Source organism: Protopterus annectens, chromosome 13.part0, assembly GCF_019279795.1.
Source record: "Protopterus annectens isolate FY-2018-M chromosome 13.part0, PAN1.0, whole genome shotgun sequence".
Taxonomy (NCBI): Eukaryota; Metazoa; Chordata; order Ceratodontiformes; family Protopteridae; genus Protopterus; species Protopterus annectens.
In genome coordinates, this window is record NC_056747.1 from 230,430,493 (window position 1) to 230,452,992 (window position 22,500).

General features: G+C 40.3%; 2 protein-coding genes across 2 annotated transcripts in view; both read left to right on the forward strand.

Annotated features, from left to right (window-relative positions):
- The window catches only part of LOC122787190 (mast cell protease 1A-like), a gene marked incomplete in the record, with an annotated part of 834,391 nt that overhangs the window by 244,185 nt on the left and 567,706 nt on the right, over nucleotides 1–22,500 (forward strand).
- The window catches only part of LOC122787188 (mast cell protease 1A-like), a 142,410-nt gene continuing 121,282 nt past the window's right edge, over nucleotides 1,373–22,500 (forward strand). The window contains exon 1 of the mRNA XM_044053776.1: nucleotides 1,373–1,530. Within this exon, the coding sequence (XP_043909711.1) occupies nucleotides 1,427–1,530 (104 nt within the window). The 5' untranslated portion in view covers nucleotides 1,373–1,426. The remainder of the gene's footprint in view (nucleotides 1,531–22,500) is intronic.

The window sequence follows — 22,500 nt, forward strand, 5'->3', positions numbered from 1 at the left end:
ACTAGAACTCTGGAATCATTACTCTGCACCATTTCAGTTCGGGGATGAACAGTACAAACTGATGGAGAGAAGGTTACTTGGATTCCATTGGGTATAGAAGGGAACCTAGCACCTATCCCATGAGTAATTCTTCAGATTTTTTAGTATTTGTTAGGTACTCAGTTGGAAAAGGTTATGAAATAATACATCATTTTCCCTCTATTTCAGACATCCTTGCTTTTTAAGAGTTTGGGGGTGGTTTGGTCGGGGGAAATATTGGTGCTGAAAGTAAGATTTATAATGGAAGCACAAATAAAATGAATGAGAAAGTGTATTTTGTGTCAGTATACAACAGCCTTAGTAGTGAGTTAAGTTATATACTAAATAATTGCTGGGAATTTTTAATAAAAGATGGTGAACTTCACAATCTTATTACTCACCATCCTTCTGTCTCCTATAAACGGGGCAAACATTTAAAGAACTTCTTAACTTCTAGTGTTTTTATTTCTCCTGATGATAGGGTTTACTTAAATCATTCTTTAATGGGCACATTTCCATGTGGTGAATGTAATATATTTTCTAATGCTGTAATATATGTTCTAATGTTGTCCCTGGTTTTGGTAAAATAAATGCTGTTCATTTTTCTCCTTCAGGTAGATTTTCTTGTGATAGTGAGGGCATTGTATATGCCTTGAGGTGCCCCTGTAATTTGTATTATATTGGGGCAACTAAAAGGAAATTCAGAACCAGACTATAAGAACATGTCAGGGATATAAAAAAATGGAAAGTAATATTGCCGTGCATTTTAAAGAAAGACATAATAGTGATTTTTCTTTGCTCCAGGGCTGTTCTGGAACAAGTATGTGTACAATCTGGTGAAATATGTATTATTAAAGAGAACCGACTTTATAAAGAATCAATTTATATTTTAAAGTTTGACACTTTGTTCCCTGCAGGTTTAGACCTGGAAATTAATTGGAAACATTTGTTATGTAATTAGTGTTGATTAGTGGACTATATCACACGTTTTTCATTTGAGTGCTTGTATTACTCCTGGAAGGCTGTGTGCCGAGGCATCAGAGTGTTTTGTGTGCTGTTTTCCATTAAACATTTTTATTGTGGCCAGTTGTAGATTTTTTAAATTAATTTTATCTATTTTACGCAGCTGTTAAAAATAAAAATAGAATGATGGGGAGAAACAGCTGCATGTAAAGTGCTGATAATGATAATAGTACACAATTGTGACATACAGAACTCTATTCACTGCAAAGCTATTGTTAGACGGTTTTCCTTAAATGAATCCCAGCTAAATGATAAACTGTATGTTTAACTTTTTTTTCAGATTTCCTGAGGAATGATGGACTGTATGTTTTACATTTTTTTTTCAGATTTTCTGAGGAGTTATATTACTGGAAACCAGAAAGCAATCCCACACAGTAAGCCTTATATGGCATATCTGAGAACTGATGGGAATAGTTATGCAATCTGTGCAGGCTTTCTGGTAGCTCCTGATTGGATAATGACCGCGGCTCAATGCAAGATGCCAGGCAGGTATGTCACAATCTCTTAGATCAAGAACAACAGGATATAATAACCCTGATTTAGACAAAGCTGACACAATAAATTTGGCACTGTCTACGAATGCCTCAGAAATCATCTTTCAGCCACAGGGTGACTCACAAATTACTCCATTTATGACATAGGGCTCATTTTGACTTATTTGCTTCTTCAGGCAATGTGAAATGTACAATTTCTCTCCATTTCCACCTCAAGGAGGTCATCTCAAGGATGCTGTCATTTACAAATACTCTTCACAGACTCCTTTGTGTTGTTTTTCTGTTTTATTTTTCTCGTGATGAAGTCGATCCAGGAAGCCAAATTCCACAAGGCAAAAGTTTATTTACTTATTGTATTTGTTTACTGGGATGTCTGACTGGACCATGCAAGACCCCTTTTCAGCGGAGGTCTTGAGAAACATAAAAACATACATAAGTACATCATAGTTGAGCTAGCATAATAATTAGATGAAATATGTAGCAGGTAACATATTTTATAGTTTTATACACACACACACCAATGCATCTTACATGATAAACATCTTACAATGAGTTAAAAATACTGCAATACAAATATTGGACAGTCTCAAATGAAGTTCTTCAATAAAGAGCAAACCTGCTTGGTGGTCAACTGCCATAAACAGACTATATAATAGGAGAAAGACATTGCTATCTAAAAGCAGTAAGGAATCATCCCAAAATTCAAAGCACTCCCTCCTCTGCTTTAATAATCAAATAAGACACCTAGCAAAGTAATCTAAAGCTGAGTAGTAATCCAAATTGGCCTCCCTAGCTAAGGGTAACCATAAGGCATTCTTTGGGTACACGTGTGACCTCAAAGGAAAATCCCAGATTTGTGCAGGACTTGTGACTAGTACAACATATATTGAATCTGTGGATACTGCAAACCTGCTGGTGGATAGTTTTAGTGAGAACTTCTCCCACTTGTCCCCACCATCTCTAAGGAACAGGTCCTTTGTGCCCTTTCTAAAGCTAAAAACACAGCCTCTATGGCACCAGACAATATCCCTGGGTGCATTAGAAATTGTTCAAAACAAGAGGTAGCTGCCCCTGGGCACCCTATTCAACCACAGCCTAAACAATGGGTATGTCCCTGCTGAATGTAGAACTGCTACTGTCATCCCCTTACATAAGGGGGGGGGTTCCATCAACTGACCACAGGAACTACAGACCCATAAGTCTGACCAGCCTCATTTGTAAGCCCATGGAGAGAATCATCATAGAACTTATCAACAAAGATATGGGTGATCTCAAAATGCTAGACCTGACCCAGTTTGTCTTTGTTAAAGTGCAACCATGTATACTGAACTAGATGGACCTCATTGAGACAGTCACCAAAGCCCTGGATGAGGGTAAAACTGTGCATATAGCCTATTTGGACTTAGCTAAGGCCTTTGACACCATTTTCCATTCAGGTATCATAGATAAACTTACTCAACTAAATGTAAACCAGTATATCATTGGTGGATTGTAAACTGTCTCACTGAGAGAACACACAAAGTTAAAATAGGGGACTCTACATCCACCAACAGAGCAGTAACCAGTGAGGTTCCACAGGACTCAGTGCTGGGGTCCCTATTGTTTGGAGTATACTTTTCAGAAGAACAGGCCAAAACAAAAGGCTTGTGGCTGACAACGTTTGCAGATTACCACAAGTTGGAAGCAGTTTTAGAGTCCCCAAGAGACATTAACACCCTTCAGGAGGGTCTTACACAAACCAGCAACTGGTGCCAAAGTCAAGGGCTTAAATTAAATGCAATACAATGTATCGCCATCCCCTTTGGCAAGGGAGACATCCTTGCAGATTACCACATTAACAACACCACCTTAAGTGCTCAATCTATGGTGAGAGATCTGGGTACACAGGTTGACAGCTACCTCTCCTTTGACCACCATGTTCTTCAGTGGTAAGGAAAGCTTTCTACATTGCCCATCTTATAAGTAAGGGCATTATCTCCAGGAAAAATGAGTTAATAACCCACCTGTACTCCTCCCTTATCAGAACAATAATATATTGCAATGTCCCCTTTGCAATGTATCTCACAGGCACATACAGCAATTGGAGAGACCACAGAGGCACCTTACAAAGACATTTCAAGGTGTTCAACACATGCCTTATATTGACAGAATAAAATCACTGTCTCCATACAGACTGCTCAGGGTAGATCTCTGCCTTGCAAACAAGGCAACCTCAGATCCAGCCCTGATGGAAATGCTGCACATTCACAAGTCTAATGGCACTCGTTGCACTAGCTCTAGTGATCTTAACCTGAGATGAAACATCAGCTGGACTTTATGGAGAGACAGATTCATCTCCCAAAGGCTACCCCTACTGTTGAACAAGCTCTCAGTTCACGTGAAGCACAGCTCATCATTGACCCTAAATTGGATGAGTGAATGGGAGACTGTAAATTCACCCCAGGGGTCCCACCTGCATCCCTTATGGACAGGGGCAACAGATGCTGAGTTAGGTCTGCTTATTGCATAATACAAGGGGGCCTGTAAGGGCCTCAGGACCATTAGCCTAGTAACCTCCTATGATTCTATGAGCCTGTAAAAGCTGTCATCTATTTGTTTCATTCTCTAAAACAAGATGAGTCCAGAAATGTTTCCAATCATACACTGTCTAAAGGTTAATTCAGCTGAACACACATCTGCCATATTGAAAATGGAAAGCCTCTTATACAGTACCTAAAACAAATGTTTACTAAAACACTAGTGACCTGTACAGTCTGTTCAATTTTCTTTGTTAGAAATCCTTGGGGTCCTTCTAATTGAACAATATGCTTGGAGTTTTTTAAGTTGATGGCTTTCTGACATATTACAGGTTTATAGGTTAGTATCAGGCTAACAGCCTTTGCGGGCCAATTTAAGCTTATCCAATTATCTCATTTGGTGCTTAAATTTATCCTATCCCACTGGGTTTAGATTCACCTAACTCTTTCCAGGATCTATATTTATATTTTACTGCATTGATAATTACTAGAGCTAAACCAGATATTTGAAGTAGACCTAGGTATTGGGATAAACCATTTACAAGATTGGGAATCTTGGGTTAAATTTCCTATTTCGCATCCGTTCATCCAAATTAGGATTCAGTTTGATCAGGGATGAGTTTTTATTTTTTAACGTGGATAGGCAGCCCTCTCCAGAACAGTGGTATGCACTGTAAGATACACCTGTCCCTTCAAACAGGAGTGGCCTATCCTTCATCACTTTCAGTAAACAGTCATACCTATACAGAATTATACAGTGACTTCTCATTAGTATTAAAAATCATGCATGCTGATTGGTCAGTTCAACCAGTGCGTCCAATGTAAATCGAGCATATACCAATGTTAAAATGTCTGGCTGTAAAAGTACCATTCAGCGGCCAGGCATTTCTTTTGATACGTGCCATGGAGTGGAAACTAAATACAAGAAAAATCAGGTACATTCTACAAAATGTACCTGATTGGATGACTATCAAACCTCTGAACTATCTGGGTTTTCAAAGAATGTCCATATTTTTTTTGGCTAAAAAAAAAAAAAACAGTCAACTGATATTCTTTTTTCTACATTGCTTCTGTTGAACAGCCCTGATGTACTGTGCTAGTGTGGGGGCACAAGTCCTATATGCATGCACAGTACATCAGAAAAAGCAGAAGAATGGGGATCAACATGGAGGACCCCTACAGGGCCATTATACAAAGACATTATTTAAGAAAGGGAAGCAATTCAATTCTCAATAATGTCAGTGTATAATAGCAATAACCCACTCCTGGGTGTGAGTAATACTGGATTTAACCACAGTTGCCTTTGTTTGATCACTTGTGATCAAACCACATGAACCATGGGTAACTCTTGCACTACCCACCCCCAATCATGGGTTACTACTTAATTATACCTTCCTGATCACACAAAACATTGACTTTCTGCATTCTTGTGTAGTCCATAAGCACCTCTTCTTGAATGGGGTTGATAAAGCTCGACATTAGTAGAACAAAGTTTAAACATGAACCGACAGTGATAATTTATGAAAAATACAAACAGGTCTAAATTTTTAAATACTATAACCAAAAAAATAACAAAAGATGAGAAAAGAATAGATCCCATCAGTTATGCAACAGAAAAAAATAGAACAGCAATAAACATATACAGCAACGACACAGAGAATGACAGTTACTTTAAACACACTTGTGACCAGTAACAACCATGCCTGTGCCATAAAACAATGCACACAGGTATACGTCTCCAAAAAAGAATGGTTCAACAGTCAGAGTAACGCAGAAGTTGCATACATGACTTCGTGCTTCCTAGCAGGTCAAGCCTGCACCATTAGTATATACAGATGTGTGTAAGTCAGCAAGCACCAGTGTACACTCATCATTGTGCTGTTACAGATGTGTGTAAGTCAGCAAGCACCAGTGTATATTCATCGTTGCACTGTTCCCTTGTTCTTCCCTACAGCTGGATCAGTAATTCTCCTCTGAACACATTTTTCCTTCCTTACTTACATTACTGCAACATTATTCGAAGCTGAGTCTTTCATTCTTTCCTCCTCTGACTTCATCAGTGCTACTTCCGCTCCTGATACATACATCAGCTAATTGGGCAAACCTGTTTCCAGTTAGGTTTGCAAGGGGGGCTCTTTGTTGAGGACTTCATCACTCCAGGCAAGCCACTGCTATTCACTTCACTCAACCACTTCTACTTTTGAGCTTTGGTTATACAGATACTGGGACAAGGGGCAGGCACTTCCTTGGATGCAAAACTTTTTCATGTGTTAAACCATGGGACCTGACCACCTGCCTCTGCCTGCCAATTTTTCATTGTCCCTTGCCTTTGTAATGGTGACTTTATAATTTAGCACCTCCAAGGGTAGCAGCTTATCATTAATAACTAAAAAATGTGAGCTTCATTAGGACTCCTAAATTCTTACTCTTGGCTCTTCCAATGCACCTGAAATGTTGTTGGGTACCTCAGTCAGGAGATGATCCCATTTCTAATACATAAAGCTCTAACTTCATTAAATAGCCTTCTCACTTTTAAAGCCTCTAGGGTGAAATCTTGCAGCCACTTAGCGAGAAGGATCTCCCTGATTTAGCTTGTCTTGGAAGATGATTATTAACTGGCTCATAGGCCAAACAGAAGATAATCTGTTTAGCATTTTCATTTCCAAGTCAGTGCGGTCATTAGACTGATGGTCATGTTCAAGTTTTAATTAGATAAGCTGACTTCATCATAAGTCCTTCTATTAGAGCACATATTTTACTTTCATTTTTGTGGTATTTAAACACAGCATCTGCATGGGTTTGTTCTTGTTTGCCCATTGCACACTGCCACTGTGCTGTCTTAACCCTTTGCGAGGTATCTCAGTTGTATTTTTTTCCTTTACCAGCACTCCTGTGTGAGTGAGGCCCTCGCACGCAGCTACTGCATTGATTTTATCCATCCCTACTTACACCTATATGTACTCTCCTCAGATAGTACCCACTCTACTATCCCGAACCTCTCTTCCACAGATTCTGATAACCATGGATGGACAATTTCCTATGGTTTCTCCTGCTTAGTCAGGTTGATATGGGCATTTGAGACAGTGTAGCAACTGCCTTATGTACACAGACAACCCTCTACTACTACCACCTGGGAACACAATATGTGAGACATGCAATCACATTAAGAACCTAGAATCCTTGCTGTCTCAGTCACAAGCCAGTACATATGGCACTGAAAATGTTGTCTGCACAAACACTATGAACACCACACCTCTAACACTACCCACATCTGTACAACACACTCCTACACATGTGGGGGTTCTCAACAAAAGCATACCTAAACAAAAGACACCTCCAAAGCAAAAACACACACACACATCACAATCCACAGCACCAAGCATAACAAATAGTACACATGTCTGTGTCTCACAGCCTCTAAGGTCCAGCCACAAACCCAACATACTAGTCATAGCAGACTCTACCATGAGACACACAGATGTGCCCCTCACCAGGCTAGACAAGGAGAAAGTCACAGTAAGTTGCTTGTCAAGTGCTAGAATCCACCATATCACGCACACACTCAAGTCTCTTAACAACAGGCACTGTTATGACTGTGTCATAGTCCATGTTGGTGTGAATGACTTGAGATGTACCTCTCTGGACTATATGAAGAGAGACATAATTGAGCTTGCTGAATATGTGCCCAAGGCAGGTATGGCCCTAGCCTTAAGCAGCATCCTACCATCACCCAGAATGATACCTCAATACAAACAGGAAATTATCGACTTTAACAATTGGTTAGTTTCTGGTATCATTCCAAACGGATCCAGTACCTGACAGCCTGCACAGACATAACTGACAGACCAAGATGCTTTTCCAGAGATGGCCTTCATCTGTATCCCCTGGGCTTTAGGCTTCTGGTAAAGGTTCTTGCCTCCCCCACAGTGCCTTTTTTTAGGGAAGGGCATGAGCACAAAATCACCAACATGAAAATTCTTATAAATGAAATTTAAAGGTCATGCTGCTAAATGCTACGAGTCTTAGCATGAAACTGCACTCATTACAAGCATTCCTTGCCCTGGAGGATGCCAACATTTGTGCAATCACTGAAACCTGGTTCAAAGCTGTGGAGAGCACCCCAACCTTACCAGGTTACTCATCCTACCATACTTTCAGACCCCAAATGGAGGGCTAGAAAGCCAACGGAGGTGGAGCTCCAATATTTATCAAAGACATACAAAACTCCAGGCTGGTCAGATGGTATGATGCACAGGAGACACTGCAAGTGCAGTTAACTGTTGACAAAACACCTATTCAAATCATAGCTAGCTACAGACCCTCAACCATGAATCAGGATGCCCACTTCACCTATCTGGACTTACTTGAATTCATTAAGATTCAACCCTCTACCCTGATCCTGGGTGACTTCATCTACCCAGCCATAGGGTAGAAGACCTATTCTAGCCCAAACTTGAATGCCCAGAGATTCTTCAACTTCGTCAATGCCAATGCATTGGATCAGCTGATCGACACCCCTATGAGGTGAAAATATCCCGGACCTGGTCCAAACCAACATGAGTAGCCACTGTAGCACTCCTACAGTGTCATCCTCCTTGTTAAGATCCGACTATAAAGTGATCACTTTTGAAGTTACCATATCTCCTGATACCCCCCCCCCTTGTCAGGGTCAAATGAAAAAACTTTTCCAAAGCTGAGTACAATCTCCTCAGAGCAGGTATATAAGCAGCTTCACAGCCACCATCCCTTCCGATGGAACTAGCACTAATGTCCAAGTCTATACCAAAAAACTATATGAGCACCGACATAGCTGTATGGACTCAGCAATACCTGACAGGACCAAATCATCTTCCTCAAGGAAGAGTAAACCTGTCTGGTGGACAACAGCAATAAACAAACTCTATAATAGAAGGAAAAAATTGCTGTCCAGGGTCAAGAAGGAGCAGGTCCCAATTTGGAAGCAATCTCTTCTTTGTCTGAACAAACAAATAAGGTCACTGGTGAAATCCTCTAAGGCTAACTTTGAGTCCAAATTGGCCACATCCACCAAGAACAATGACAAGGCCTTCTTCACATAAGTCCGCAATCTCAAAAGCAACACCCAAATTACTCTGAACTGATGGTCAATAACATCACATACACAAATGCCATAGATACTTGACAACTACTTCCCTACTTAACAAAAGCAGACAGTCTTTACTGCTTATTCAGGCATGTCCAGCAGTCAGCTCCCGGTGTACTCTCCAGCCTACCTGATGTACATGGGCATCTTGAGGCAATGTTACAACTGCCTCATGTACACAGACAACCCTCTGCTCCTACCACCAAACATGAATACCTGTGAGAGATGCACTTATACAGCTAATCTAGAGGCAAAGCTCTCTCCAACCAAGACTGGAACAGACAGTCAAGAGGAGAAGGTAATAATTCACAGTACCCCACTCACTTCACGTAGACCTCCTAAACCAACACCTCCAAAACCCACACATAGTAACAACAAGACATATATGGAGGCTCTGAATAAAAATCTAAATCTGCCTAGGCAACTGAGACCTCCAAAGCAGAAACACAAGCAACCTCTTCTCACCAACACACCCCAAACAACAAATAGCCCACAAACTTGGTGTGCCACATAACCACAGTCCATAAGGCAAAACAACATACCCAACTTACTAGTCATAGGTGATTCTGTAGTCAGGTACACCGACATCCCACTCACCAGGCTGGACAAAGAGAAGGTTACTGTCAGCTGCTTGCTGGGTTCCAGAATCTGCCACATAACGCATGCACTCAGGTCACTGTAAGGCAAGTACAAATATGACTCTGTCATTGTCCATGTTGGTGTAAATAACCTGAGACTTACCTCCCTGGACTACATGAAGAGAGACATGGAAGAGCTCTCTGATCTTGTAGCCCAGGCAGGTATGACCCGAGCCCTGAGTAGCATCCTGCCTTCACCAAGAATGATACCACAGTACAAGGATAAGATGATCTACTTCAACAATTGGCTAAGCTTCCGGTGTCATTCAAAGGGGATCCAGTATCTGTCTGCCTGGGATGACATGCCTGACAGGACACAATGCTTTGCCAGAGACGGCCTGCACCTGTCACCCCGGGATTCAGGATACTGGCCAAGGCTCTTGCCAACCCCATAGTGCCTTTTTAAGGCAAGGCTCAAAAGACAAACCCACCACCATAAGAACTACAGGTGACAATAAACTGAAGGCAATGCTGCTCAATGCTAGGAGTCTAAACCTCAAAATGAACTCACTCGAGGCACTCCTCAAAATGGATAACATTGATATCTGTGCAGTGACTGAGACCTGGTTCAAGGTTCCCGAGAGCACTCCAGCACTACCAGGCTATAATTCATACCACAGGTTTCAGCCACAAAACCCGGACTGAAACACTAAGAGTGGAGGTGTGTCCATATTCATCAAGGAAATCTACACCTCCAGGCTAGTTTCACAACACAATGCCTCTGAGATCATCCAAGTGTAACTAGCCCTGGGCATTCCAAATTGCAGCTTGTTATAGATCCCCCACCATGACCCAGGAGACACACTCCTCGTTCCTGTAGACATTGGAAAAAATGAGGGTCCAACCAAATACCATAATAATGGGTGATTTCAACTACCCTAACATAAACTGGGAAAACTACTCTTGTACTAATCCCCTTGCTCAACGATTCCTGGAATTTATAAACTCTAATGCCCTGGATCAACTTGTCTACACCCCCACCAGGGGCAACAATATTCTGGACCTGGTCATTACCAACTTGGGTGGAATTTATAAACTCAATGCCCGAGATTAATGCCTTGCTTGTTAGATCAGACCATAAACTAATCACCCTAGATATCCACATCCTGACCCCACCCCCAAAAAAGGAAACCAATGTAAAAAATTCTCCAAAGCAAACTTCACACTACTGAAAACTAATGCGGCTAACTGTGTGATGCCCCTGCAGATGGATAATACGGTCACAACTGCTGAATTCTACACAGAGGCGCTCTACAAGCACCTGCATGAGTGCATGGATCGTGCTATCCCCAACAAAACCAAGACGCCATCCTCCAAAAAAAGGAAGCCAATCTGGTGGTCCTTGGCCATTAACAAACTCTACAACAGAAGGAAGAAACTGTTGCAAAAGAGAGTAAAAACCCAGGAATGGAGGAACTCACTGACGGGCCTCAGTAAGAAGCTAAGATCCCTTATAAAATCCTCCAAAGCAAATTTTTAAAGAAAAATTGCCACGGATTCCAAAGACAACCAAAAGGCATTCTTTAGCTATGTCAAGAATCTCCATGGCAACACCCAGATCTGCACTGAGCTACTACAGAATGGTGCAAAACATACAGAGCCAACTGATATTGCCAACATCTTGACAGATATGTTCAGTGCAAACTTTACTCCCCTCTCACCACCCAAAGGGCCTATAACTATATCAAATGATTGTACAGCCCTGTTGATCACAAACACACAGGTAAAAATGGCACTCTCTAAAGCCAAAAACACAGCATCCATGGGACCGGACAACATCCCAGGCTGCGTCTTACACGAACTCCAAAATGAACTAGCTCCCCACCTAAACTCCATGTTCAGTCACAGCCTCACCACAGGATATGTGCCCATTGAATGGTGCACAGCAATGGTTATCCCACTCCACAAAGGAGGAGCCACCACAGACCCTGGGAACTATCGACCTATTACCCTGACAAGCCTGGTCTGCAAGGCCATAGAGCATATCATCATGGAACTCATAAACAAAGACATTGGTAACCTCCAAACTTTGGATGCCACCCAATTCGGATTTGTAAAGGGTAGATCATGTCTCCTAAACCTGTAGACTTCTTTGAAACAATTACCAAGGCCATAGATGAGGGTAGGATGGTCCACACAGCCTACCTGGACCTCGCTAAAGCCTTCGACACTATCCCCCATTCAGGAATCATAGATAAACTCATCAACCTTAACATAAATGAGATGGGTGGCCAGCTGGCTCATGGACAGAATCCATGTGGTGAGAGTTGTAGACTCCAGATCTGGCTCCAAATCAGTGACAAGTGGAGTGCCCCAGGATTCAGTCTTGGGACCTCTCCTATTCGGTATATACTTCTCTGAAGTGCAAGTGAACACTGAGGGTCTATGGCTAACCAAGTTCGCAGATGACTGCAAACTGGGTGCCATAATCAATTCCTCTGCCGACGTAGACATCCTGCAAAAGGGCCTCACCGAGACAGACACCTGATGCCAAAAACACAGCCTCAAGCTAAATGCCAAAAAGTGCATTGTCATCCCCTTTGGTAAAAACATGGTACCCATGAATTACCAAATAGGGGGAAGTTCACTTAACACAGAAAGTGTGATAAGAGACCTTGGGACCCAAGTGGATGGTAACCTCTCCTTTGATAATCACATTGTCACAGTGGTCAGAAAATCTTTCTACATGACCCACCTAATCACAAAAGGGTTCGCATCTAGAAAAAAGAAAGTCATTGTCCCTCTGTACTCATCACTTATCAGACCCCTCATTGAGTACAATGCCTCGTTTGGGATGTACCTCACAAGACACCTACAACAACTGGAGAGGCCCCAAAAATACCTCACCATGAGGATCGCTGGCCTCAAATAGTTGCCCTATGCCGACCGGCTCAAAAAATTCCAACTCTACTCGGTCGCATACCACTTAATCCGAGGAGACCTCTGTCTGACATACAAAGCTATGTCAAACCTGGAATTGTTGGACATGCTCCACTTAGGAAATCCCAGTCTCCCCGAGCTACATGGTCTAGGAACCTAAACCTCACCACAACAATAAATAGGACATGCTGGAGGGATAGATTCTTGTCTCAGAGACTTCCCATGCTCTGGAACAAGATTCCCATCTACATCAAGCAGAGCTCATCATTAGCATTATTCAAGAAAAACCTTGATAAGTGAAAGGGTGATAGGAAATTCACCCCTGGGATTATGTCTGGGGCACTGCTTGATAGAGGGGCAGGAATTTAACACTACATGGGTGGCAAAAGCTAGGCTTACTCTGGCCCTTGGGCTGATAGCCCTAGTACCTACCTATGAACCTATAAACCTATATAGCCAACCTGCTGGTAGGCAGGTTCAGTGAAAACTTCACCCCTCTGTCCTCCCATCAGTAAACCAGGACATCCCCAGCACCTGGCCCCCCCCCCATCACCAGGGAGCAGGTCCTTAATGCCCTCTCAAAGGCAAAAAACAGTCTTCATGAGACCCGATAATATCCCTGGCTGTATCCTACATGAACTCAGGCATGAGCGCTCACACCTCCATTAGACACCCTATTCAATCAAAGCCTGAGCACTGGCTTCATCCCAGCTGAATGGAGGAGAGACACTGTCATTCCTCTACACAAAGGTGGAGCATCTACTGGCCCAGGAAATTATAGGCCCATCAGCCTAACTAGCCTGATCTGCAAGGCCATGGAACGCATTATCATGGACCTTATAAACAAGGACACTGGCAACCTTCAAACACTTGACCCCACGCAGTTTGGTTTTGTCAAAAGGAGATCATGCCTGTTAGACTTGGTTGACTTCTTCAAAACAGTCACCAAATCCACGGACGAGGGGATGGCAGTGCACATCACCTACCTTGACCTAGCCAAAGCCTTTGACACTATTCCCCACTCAGGCATCATAGATAAACTCCCCCAGCTAGACATCAACCTGTATGTTACCACATGGGTAGCTAAAAGGCTCACTGATAGAACCCACTCAGTCAAAGTAGGGAAAGCCACCTGTAGTAGTATACCCATAACGAGTGGTGTACCCCAAGGATCGGTCTTGGGGCCTCTACTGTTTGGGATATACTTTTCTCAGGTGCAAGCCAAAACCAGTGGTCTGAGCCTGACCAAGTTTGCAGATGACTGCAAACTGGGCACTGTCAAATTCCCCTAATGATGTGAACATCCTCCAAGAGTGCCTTACCAAAACTAAAGAGTGGTGCCAGAAACATAACCTTAAACTGAATTCCAATAAATTCATCATTATCCCATTTGGGGAAAATGTCACCCCCACTAATTATCACATTAATAACAATGTACTAAGCATGCAATCAGTTGTGAGGGACTTGGGCACCCAGGTTGATAGCAACCTGATGTTTGACCACCACGTTGCCTCTGTTATACGGAAGGCTTTCTACATGGCCCCCTTCATAAATAAGGGTATTTCATCAAGGAACAAGCAGGTCATAACATCCCTGTACTCCTCCCTTATCAGACCCATTATCAAGTACAATGCCCCCTTCGGTATGTACCTTGTCAAGCACATGCAGCAGCTGGAGAGACCACAGAGGTTCCTGATCAGGAAAATTCAGGGTCTCCAACACCTATCCTATACATATAGGCTAAAAGCCCGGTCCCTCTACTCAGTCTCATACAGACTGCTCAGAGGTGACCTGTGTCTGGCATACAAGGCCATTTCAGACCCAGCCTTGATGGAGTTGCTGCATATCCGTAAGACAAGCTCTAGCTGCACAACCCACATGCAAGGCCTTAACCTGGTCTGTGACATTAATAGAATTTTTTGGCAGGATAGATTTGTGTCCCAAAGACTCCCCCATCTGTGAAATAGATGCCCTCTCCATGTCAAACAGAGTACCTCACTAGCCCTCTTTAATAGGAGCCCGGGCAACTGGAGAGGAAACAGAAAATACACACCCTGGGATCCCACCTGTGCCCCTGCCGGACAGGGGAAACAGGTGCTAACTTTGAGGGAACATGGGTGAAATTCTTGGCTATGCTTATAAGGGCCTCCAGGCAAATAGCCTAGTATCAGGCTATGAACTTATAAACCTTTACACATCTCTCTCTTTTCCTTTCCCATCAGCCAGCCCTAGCAGCTGAAGGTTGTTTCTTTGGGTTCTGTCCTCCAGATCCACCAGGCACTCCTCTAGCCTTCCTATGTCCTTATGTAGGTTTACAATGAGGAACAGGCACCACCAACACTGATTCTAAGAAAGCTGTCTTTTTTTAATTTTTTTTAAACGTGTTTCCAGAATAGCTTTAAGGGAAGCCTTTTCCACCTTAATTATGATAGTATTATCCAAGATTTAGGTCACTAGGCATTCAAGTTTATCAAGCTTAGTTCCTACATCAGTTCTTGCTAGTGACAAAATGATAGGACAAGTTTCCCTTCTAATATGTATAACACCCATCTGTTCTCAGTCTAGTGGGTGTTATAGGCACAACCTGAGTGAAAGTGTCAATCTCAGGAGATCTGAGTATATAAAAATAAAGGATGAATCACACACCATACTTTTGTATATCTTTGATTTAAAATTAAAATAGTTACTATTCCAGGTATCTGAAATCTGTTAAGTAACTAACTGCTGTTGTGAATTACACTAGATAACAAATATAAAATATATACATAACAATATAAAAACTATACAGATACATATACGTATGCATATGTTTCTGTGTGTGTGTATGTGGCCTTCTATTATAATACATTACAATTGTCGATAAGCAATGAAAGTTGTTAGTTTCAGTGCGAAGCTCAAAGAAATCAAATGCATGTCAATGACTTCTCACAATATCTGTGGGTGGATGCTTTAGATAAACACTGTAGCAGTTATAAGATTACATGCATCAAAAATGCTCATGGCAGGATCCTGAGCAGGTTTTCTTAGTTGTTGTTTGTCTTTTTGGCTTTACCCAGTTAGGGGTCGCCACAGTGGAACTCCGGTCCACTAATGATTGGCAGTCGATTTTTATGGTGCCAAGTTGCCAGCATGATGCCCAACCTTCAGCAAAGACACGCCCATTCACGTATGTATTTCGGAGGTCACTCAACTGCATGGAGGACATGCAGACTCCACACAGAAGGCACTCCAGCTGAGAATCGAACAGGCAAACAAACCTCTGTTTCATGGATTTGGGATTCTATGCCATAAGGAGCCAGTCCCACTTTTTCTTTACAAGGATGTCGCTGTACAGTCATTCACCCCTTTGAATGCCCTAATATTTTATATTATTTTTGTGAGACCATTTTCTGAGAAATGGTGCTCTAACCTGTAGCCCCTTGGCCTGGTAATATTTGTATTTCCTTATTAAAACTTCCAATAGAACTGTGCAGCCTTTAATAGCTCATTTCACAATGAAAAATGTACTTGGGTTTATAGTTCACAAAACCAGAGTTTAGTTTCTATTTCAACTTCTGATTGCTTTGTGCTCTTCTTTCCACTTCAAAGGCCCAAGAAGGAATAGCATTATTTTTCTTCATCTCTTAATTAAACATTCTGTTTCCTTAGCACACTTAGTTATCAATACAAGTCTTAAGTGAGAGTATCCTTCTCAGCTACTTATCTGCATTCCTCATGTAGATACTCTTCCTTTTCTCACAAACTATTTTATTGTCATATTAAAAGCTTACAGATTCACCTCTTGGCAGAATGATCCCCTTGAGCTAAAGGTCATGTTCTACAAAAGGACTTTCTTATTAGAGTTATCAATACTGTGCAGTTAAGCATTTTCATGTTTCTTTATGGCACAGATGTAACCACTCATCTCCCTGCTTCTGCCACTGACTCCTATTGTGTCTCACTAAACATTCCACTTTTGTAGAATTTCCTTTTGTTCTTTTGCACTGTCAACATCATATTCATAGAAAGCTCTTTAAATCCATCTTCCTTTCCTTGCAGCACAGTTATTCATATTCACTTATTTTTAGTGTGATAGAAAACTGGTGTCTTTTCAAATTTTGCAAATGAAATTTCTTCATAATTTCTTCTTAACTATATTTGCAGATGTCTCTTTTGTTAAATCTCTGGAAACAAACTGCTTCATTTAAGTGCACTTTAAGCCATCTCATTAAAAAAATATAAGTAAGTGAAGCAAGTCTCAAGTCTTCAGTACATATAACTGGGGGACTGAGTCAGGAGTGCTGTAGAACATTCTGGAGCTGGATGCAATGTGGAAATCCATAATATGGATGGAAACTCAAGCATCACTCTGACATACATGAATCTTGCAAAAAAAGTGCATTAAACTCCCAGTGGTGTGAATATTGGCTAGATGATTGTTACTTTTGAAATGACACCCCAAACCCATCTGCAAAACTGGGGAAAAGGGTTGTGACTGTATGTATGTATGTATGGATGGACGGATCTTTTTATCTGATGCTGTATTAGCACTTATTTGGAATTATAGTGCCTAAAAGACCAGTGTTTAACATGCATCACCAAGGAACACATTTTGTTGTTACAATTGACATCTTCTGGGATGGGAAAAGGACAGGTGAAATGGAGAAGATGAAGATAAAGTGTGCCCCACATTAAAATGGGACTAACAAAGTGCTGTGGAGAACAGATACAGCAGGGGAGCACCATGAAACTAAAATGTAGTGATACATTGGGTGCGCAGTAGGAAGCAGTACAACAGTATTAGAATTAAAGGCCAACCTACTGTACTTGGAAGGTGTATTCCAGTCTATTTGAATTTCCTAATAATAATCTTGCCTTCTAATTTGTCTTTGACTGCATACTGGGATTCAGCTGATGTATTTTCTTCCAGTAGTTTGTTCCTTATCTGATTTAAGAACTGAATGATACATTTGCCCCTTTTACTGGCATAATTGCAATATAAACAAAATTTGAATCCAATATTTCTGATGTTGCCTACTGTTAAGGATGACTAGTCAATAGTGAAGAGGCAAATGCTTCAAGAAGTTTTGGCATTAGGTACCTTAAGGGTCACATATGGGTACACAGCTGAAAACATGCAGCATAAAAGGAGACAGCAATGGACAGAGTAGATAATTGAAACTAGGCTAGTATGCAGGAGGCAGCAAAACTCATTACACATTCCTGCATGCTTGTGTTCACTTACATTTCATTTGAGCTTCATAATTTATGACTATCTATATGAATCAAGGTAATACATAAACGCACATGGCACATTATACACATAACTGGTCACAACTGCTTATACTTCATGCCCATCCGCAGGTACTTTTTGCGGAAAGTGCACATGTTTATCAAAACATCTTCACATTTCCCCATTCAGAGTGAATAACCTCCATAACCTCCAATAACAGATAAAGATGCAGTGTTGTTCTTCGTGGATTACTGCTATGAAAGTGTAAAACATGGGCCTACAAATACCACCCTTTATATACTTCTGTTATTCTGAATATCATTACTTGTTGAAAATCTCCACCTATGTTATTTTTTTATCGAGTTTAATTCAATAACAAGGTTGTAACTGTAAATGTGTCCCACTGCTCTAGTTCATCTCTTGAAATAAGTAAACAAAAAAGCAAATAAATATTTATTTTGCTTGTTTTTGTTCACAAGGAAAAGCCTGTAAAACCCATTTTCAGCAGATACCTGGAATGAAAAGCTCCATAAATAAATCTGAATTATTGGCATCAGATAGTAGTAGTAGTCTTTGTTGTCTTTGCAAGAAACTCAAATGAAATTTCAATTAGTCCAAAGGATGCATACAGGTTCCTTTTCATACTTTGTTTAATCTATCTGTTCAGGATGTTTATTTCTGTTTCAAAATCTGTTGCCACCCACACTCCATTCTTTAACCTCTTGTTTGTCATCCCAATTAGTATTTGTGGTTTAGTGATTTTTCCATATCATATAAAATGTTTTATTCCAGCCTTTTTCTTTTTTGCATATTCGAATTTCTGAATCATGTTTTTCAAATATTCACACATGCTATCTGCATCTCTTTTTAAAGGCAGTATCCCATGATTTTTGGGGGGTGAGTTCTACTAACAAATTAATGCTGGTGAGCTCTACTAACACTAGAACAATTCATAGGCATGAAAGAGTTACACTTAGGAACTCATTTACATGTCTCAGAATCAAACACAGAATTAAGTGTTCCTCCTATCAACCCACTAATGTTGTTGCACAGACACGTATAGACACCACATACACGATTGCAAACATGCCCGAGTGCACACACACACAACCACATAGTACTTACCTTCTGTGGATCTAATGGCCTTAATTCTGTCATAGATAGCAACAGGTATACACAGATTCCCAATCCTTGTCTCCAGAAATAACAGGGTGAGCTTACCTTTCAATTGCGCTATCTTGCTATTTCGGTCATGGTGTACAGTTCCAAGGCAGAGAATATGCCAAATTCATATTAACTTAGTCTTGTCCCAGACTGATACATTTGCCTGCAGTTATATCCAGCAAGAGCACTGTAGCAATACTTGCCAGAGATGTCATACTGTTTTAGCATTACAGCAGTCTTTGAATCAGTCTCTCATAACACACTGGGCAGTCCTGCTAGACACATGATTGTGCAGTGCTTTATGTGTTTCTGAATATATTCCATGTCTTAAATACTGCATAGCTTTATTATTGTTTGTCAGAGAAATTAGCTTACCACATTTTCCTTACTGCTATTTAACACTGTCATCTTCAATGTAGTTAATACAAATAAATAGGGATATCCTAGTGTAGCTGGTGTACAGTAACCTTCTGTTTTAGTGTAGTTAATGCAATTAACTAGTGATATCCTGGTGTAGCTGGTATATAGTAACCTTTTGTTTTAGTGTAGTTAATACAACTAACTAGTGATATCCTGGTGTAGCTGGTGTGTAGTAACCATCTGTTTTAGTGTAGTTAATACAACTAACGAGTGATATCCTGGTGTAGCTGGTATGTAGTAACCTTTTGTTTTAGTGTAGTTAATACAACTAACTAGTGATATCCTGGTGTAGCTGGTGTGTAGTAACCTTCTGTTTTAGTGTAGTTAATACAACTAAATAGTGATATCCTGGTGTAGCTGGTGTATAGTAACCTTCTGTTTTAGTGTAGTTAATACAACTAAATAGGGATATCCTGGTGTAGCTGGTGTATAGTAACCTTCTGTTTTAGTGTAGTTAATACAACTAAATAGGGATATCCTGGTGTAGCTGGTGTATAGTAACCTTCTGTTTTAGTGTAGTTAATACAACTAAATAGTGATATCCTGGTGTAGCTGGTGTATAGTAACCTTCTGTTTTAGTGTAGTTAATACAACTAAATAGTGATATCCTGGTGTAGCTGGTGTATAGTAACCTTCTGTTTTAGTGTAGTTAATACAACTAAATAGGGATATCCTGGTGTAGCTGGTGTATAGTAACCTTCTGTTTTAGTGTAGTTAATACAACTAAATAGTGATATCCTAGTGTAGCTGGTGTGTAGTGACCTTCTGTTTTAGTGTAGTTAATACAACTAAATAGGGATATCCTGGTGTAGCTGGTGCACAGTAACCTTCTGTTTTAGTGTAGTTAATACAACTAAATAGTGATATCCTAGTGTAGCTGGTGTGTAGTGACCTTCTGTTTTAGTGTAGTTAATACAACTAAATAGTGATATCCTGGTGTAGCTGGTGTACAGTAACCTTCTGTTTTAGTGTAGTTAATACAACTAAATAGTGATATCCTGGTGTAGCTGGTGTATAGTAACCTTCTGTTTTAGTGTAGTTAATACAACTAAATAGTGATATCCTGGTGTAGCTGGTGTATAGTAACCTTCTGTTTTAGTGTAGTTAATACAACTAAATAGTGATATCCCGGTGTAGCTGGTGTATAGTAACCTTCTGTTTTAGTGTAGTTAATACAACTAAATAGGGATATCCTGGTGTAGCTGGTGTACAGTAACCTTCTGTTTTAGTGTAGTTAATACAACTAAATAGGGATATGCTGGTGTAGCTGGTGTATAGTAACCATCTGTTTTTGTGTAGTTAATGCAACTAAATAGGGATATCCTGGTGTAGCTGGTGTGCAGTAACCTTCTGTTTTAGTGTAGTTAATACAACTAAATAGTGATATCCTGGTGTAGTTGGTGTGTAGTAACCTTCTGTTTTAGGGTAGTTAATACAGCTAAATAGTGATATCCTGGTGTAGCTTGTGTATTGGTAACCGCCTGTTTTAGAGCATTCAGGCATACAGCTAATGGTATTTATTTATTTATCAGGACTGAACTATCTAAGATAGCTGTTTTATTTCAAGAAATAGATAAATATCCTTCTCAGTTTTGCAATATTGTCCACATTGCTCTGATATTTTTTTTAACAGCAAAGTTTTATTTCAAACTGAAGCATTTACTATTAAAAGTCTTATGCATTTTCAAACTGTGTAAATTGCTGACTGATGCTGGCATAGTGAAAAACGTGCTCATCTCCCAATATATGAACATGAGATTCTCCTTCCTGCCTTTGATAGCTGGTTCCATGATTAAAGTTAGGAGGCAAATTGTGAGAGAATGAAATCCTTTTAGTTGTACTGCCTTCTTCACATAACATTTGAACCATTCTGCTGTTGCCCAGAAGCAATTTCTGTGGAAAAATCAGTGTAATCCCTTTTTCAAGAGTAAAAGTTATTAAAGTTAGAATTTCTTTTGTTATGGAGCGCAAATCATTCAAACTAATATCATTTGCCCGTGTATATACCTAGACTCTGTAACTGTTCTTGTCAGGTAGGTGAAGCTTGTACATGCACCCAACTCATATCTTTAATTTTAGCACCTGATAAAAGTATAAGCAGTCTGTTTTTTTATATCCTTTGTGTATGTGAGTCTGTTGCTATAGTTATTAAATCCCAACTAATACTGATTTTCACTGTAGATGGATTTGCAACCTAATAGGTTTATTATATGTAATCCTAACAAGTGTGCTAAATGATTTTCGTGGTACATTACAACAGGCTGACTTATGGCAGATGTGTGTTAATCATCCAATGTCATTTTTATCTGTTGGGATTGTCTTAAATCTTTAAATCTGCCCAGTAAACTTCTGTCACCAAGGCGATATGCTCGTTATTAAAATAAATGTACTGTGTTTTTTATACATAAGCTGGACATTTTCTATATCAGTGTTTTAGATTTCATGAAAGGAACTCAAACTGACTCTAGTAGGTAAACAATATATTTCTATTTAAGTTCTGTCATTTTGTGGTAGTTTGACATGTTATAACTTTTCAGTCCATGGGTATTACAGTCTATGTGGAATTGCCCCAATGGGTTCCAGATCCTGTATGGTCTCTGTTTTTGCCTGCCTAGTTGACCACCTTCATGCCAAAAGCATCATGATATTCCTAACAATGCCGTGGAAGGAAAGGCCAAAACCTTTAGATCTCCTTGCACACAGTGTGACTGCCGTCACTGACTGAATTTCATTATCCAGCTCTTGGAGACTTAAGGACCCTTATTCGCCAAGTTATAGACATGGAATTACTCAGAATATATCTTTATATAAGTATAGAAAAAATTCAGACAGTTCCTTATAATAACTAAGTATAGATTTTTTATTAAAAAATTATAAATTAGTGTGTGTGTTTTATTTAGCAATACATAAACAGTTTTCTATAAGATTCTGAGAATTTTTACAACTGCGTACTATAGAAGGAAATTCTGAATTTGTATGTGTAATTCCTCTTCTAGGTGATGATGTAAATTAA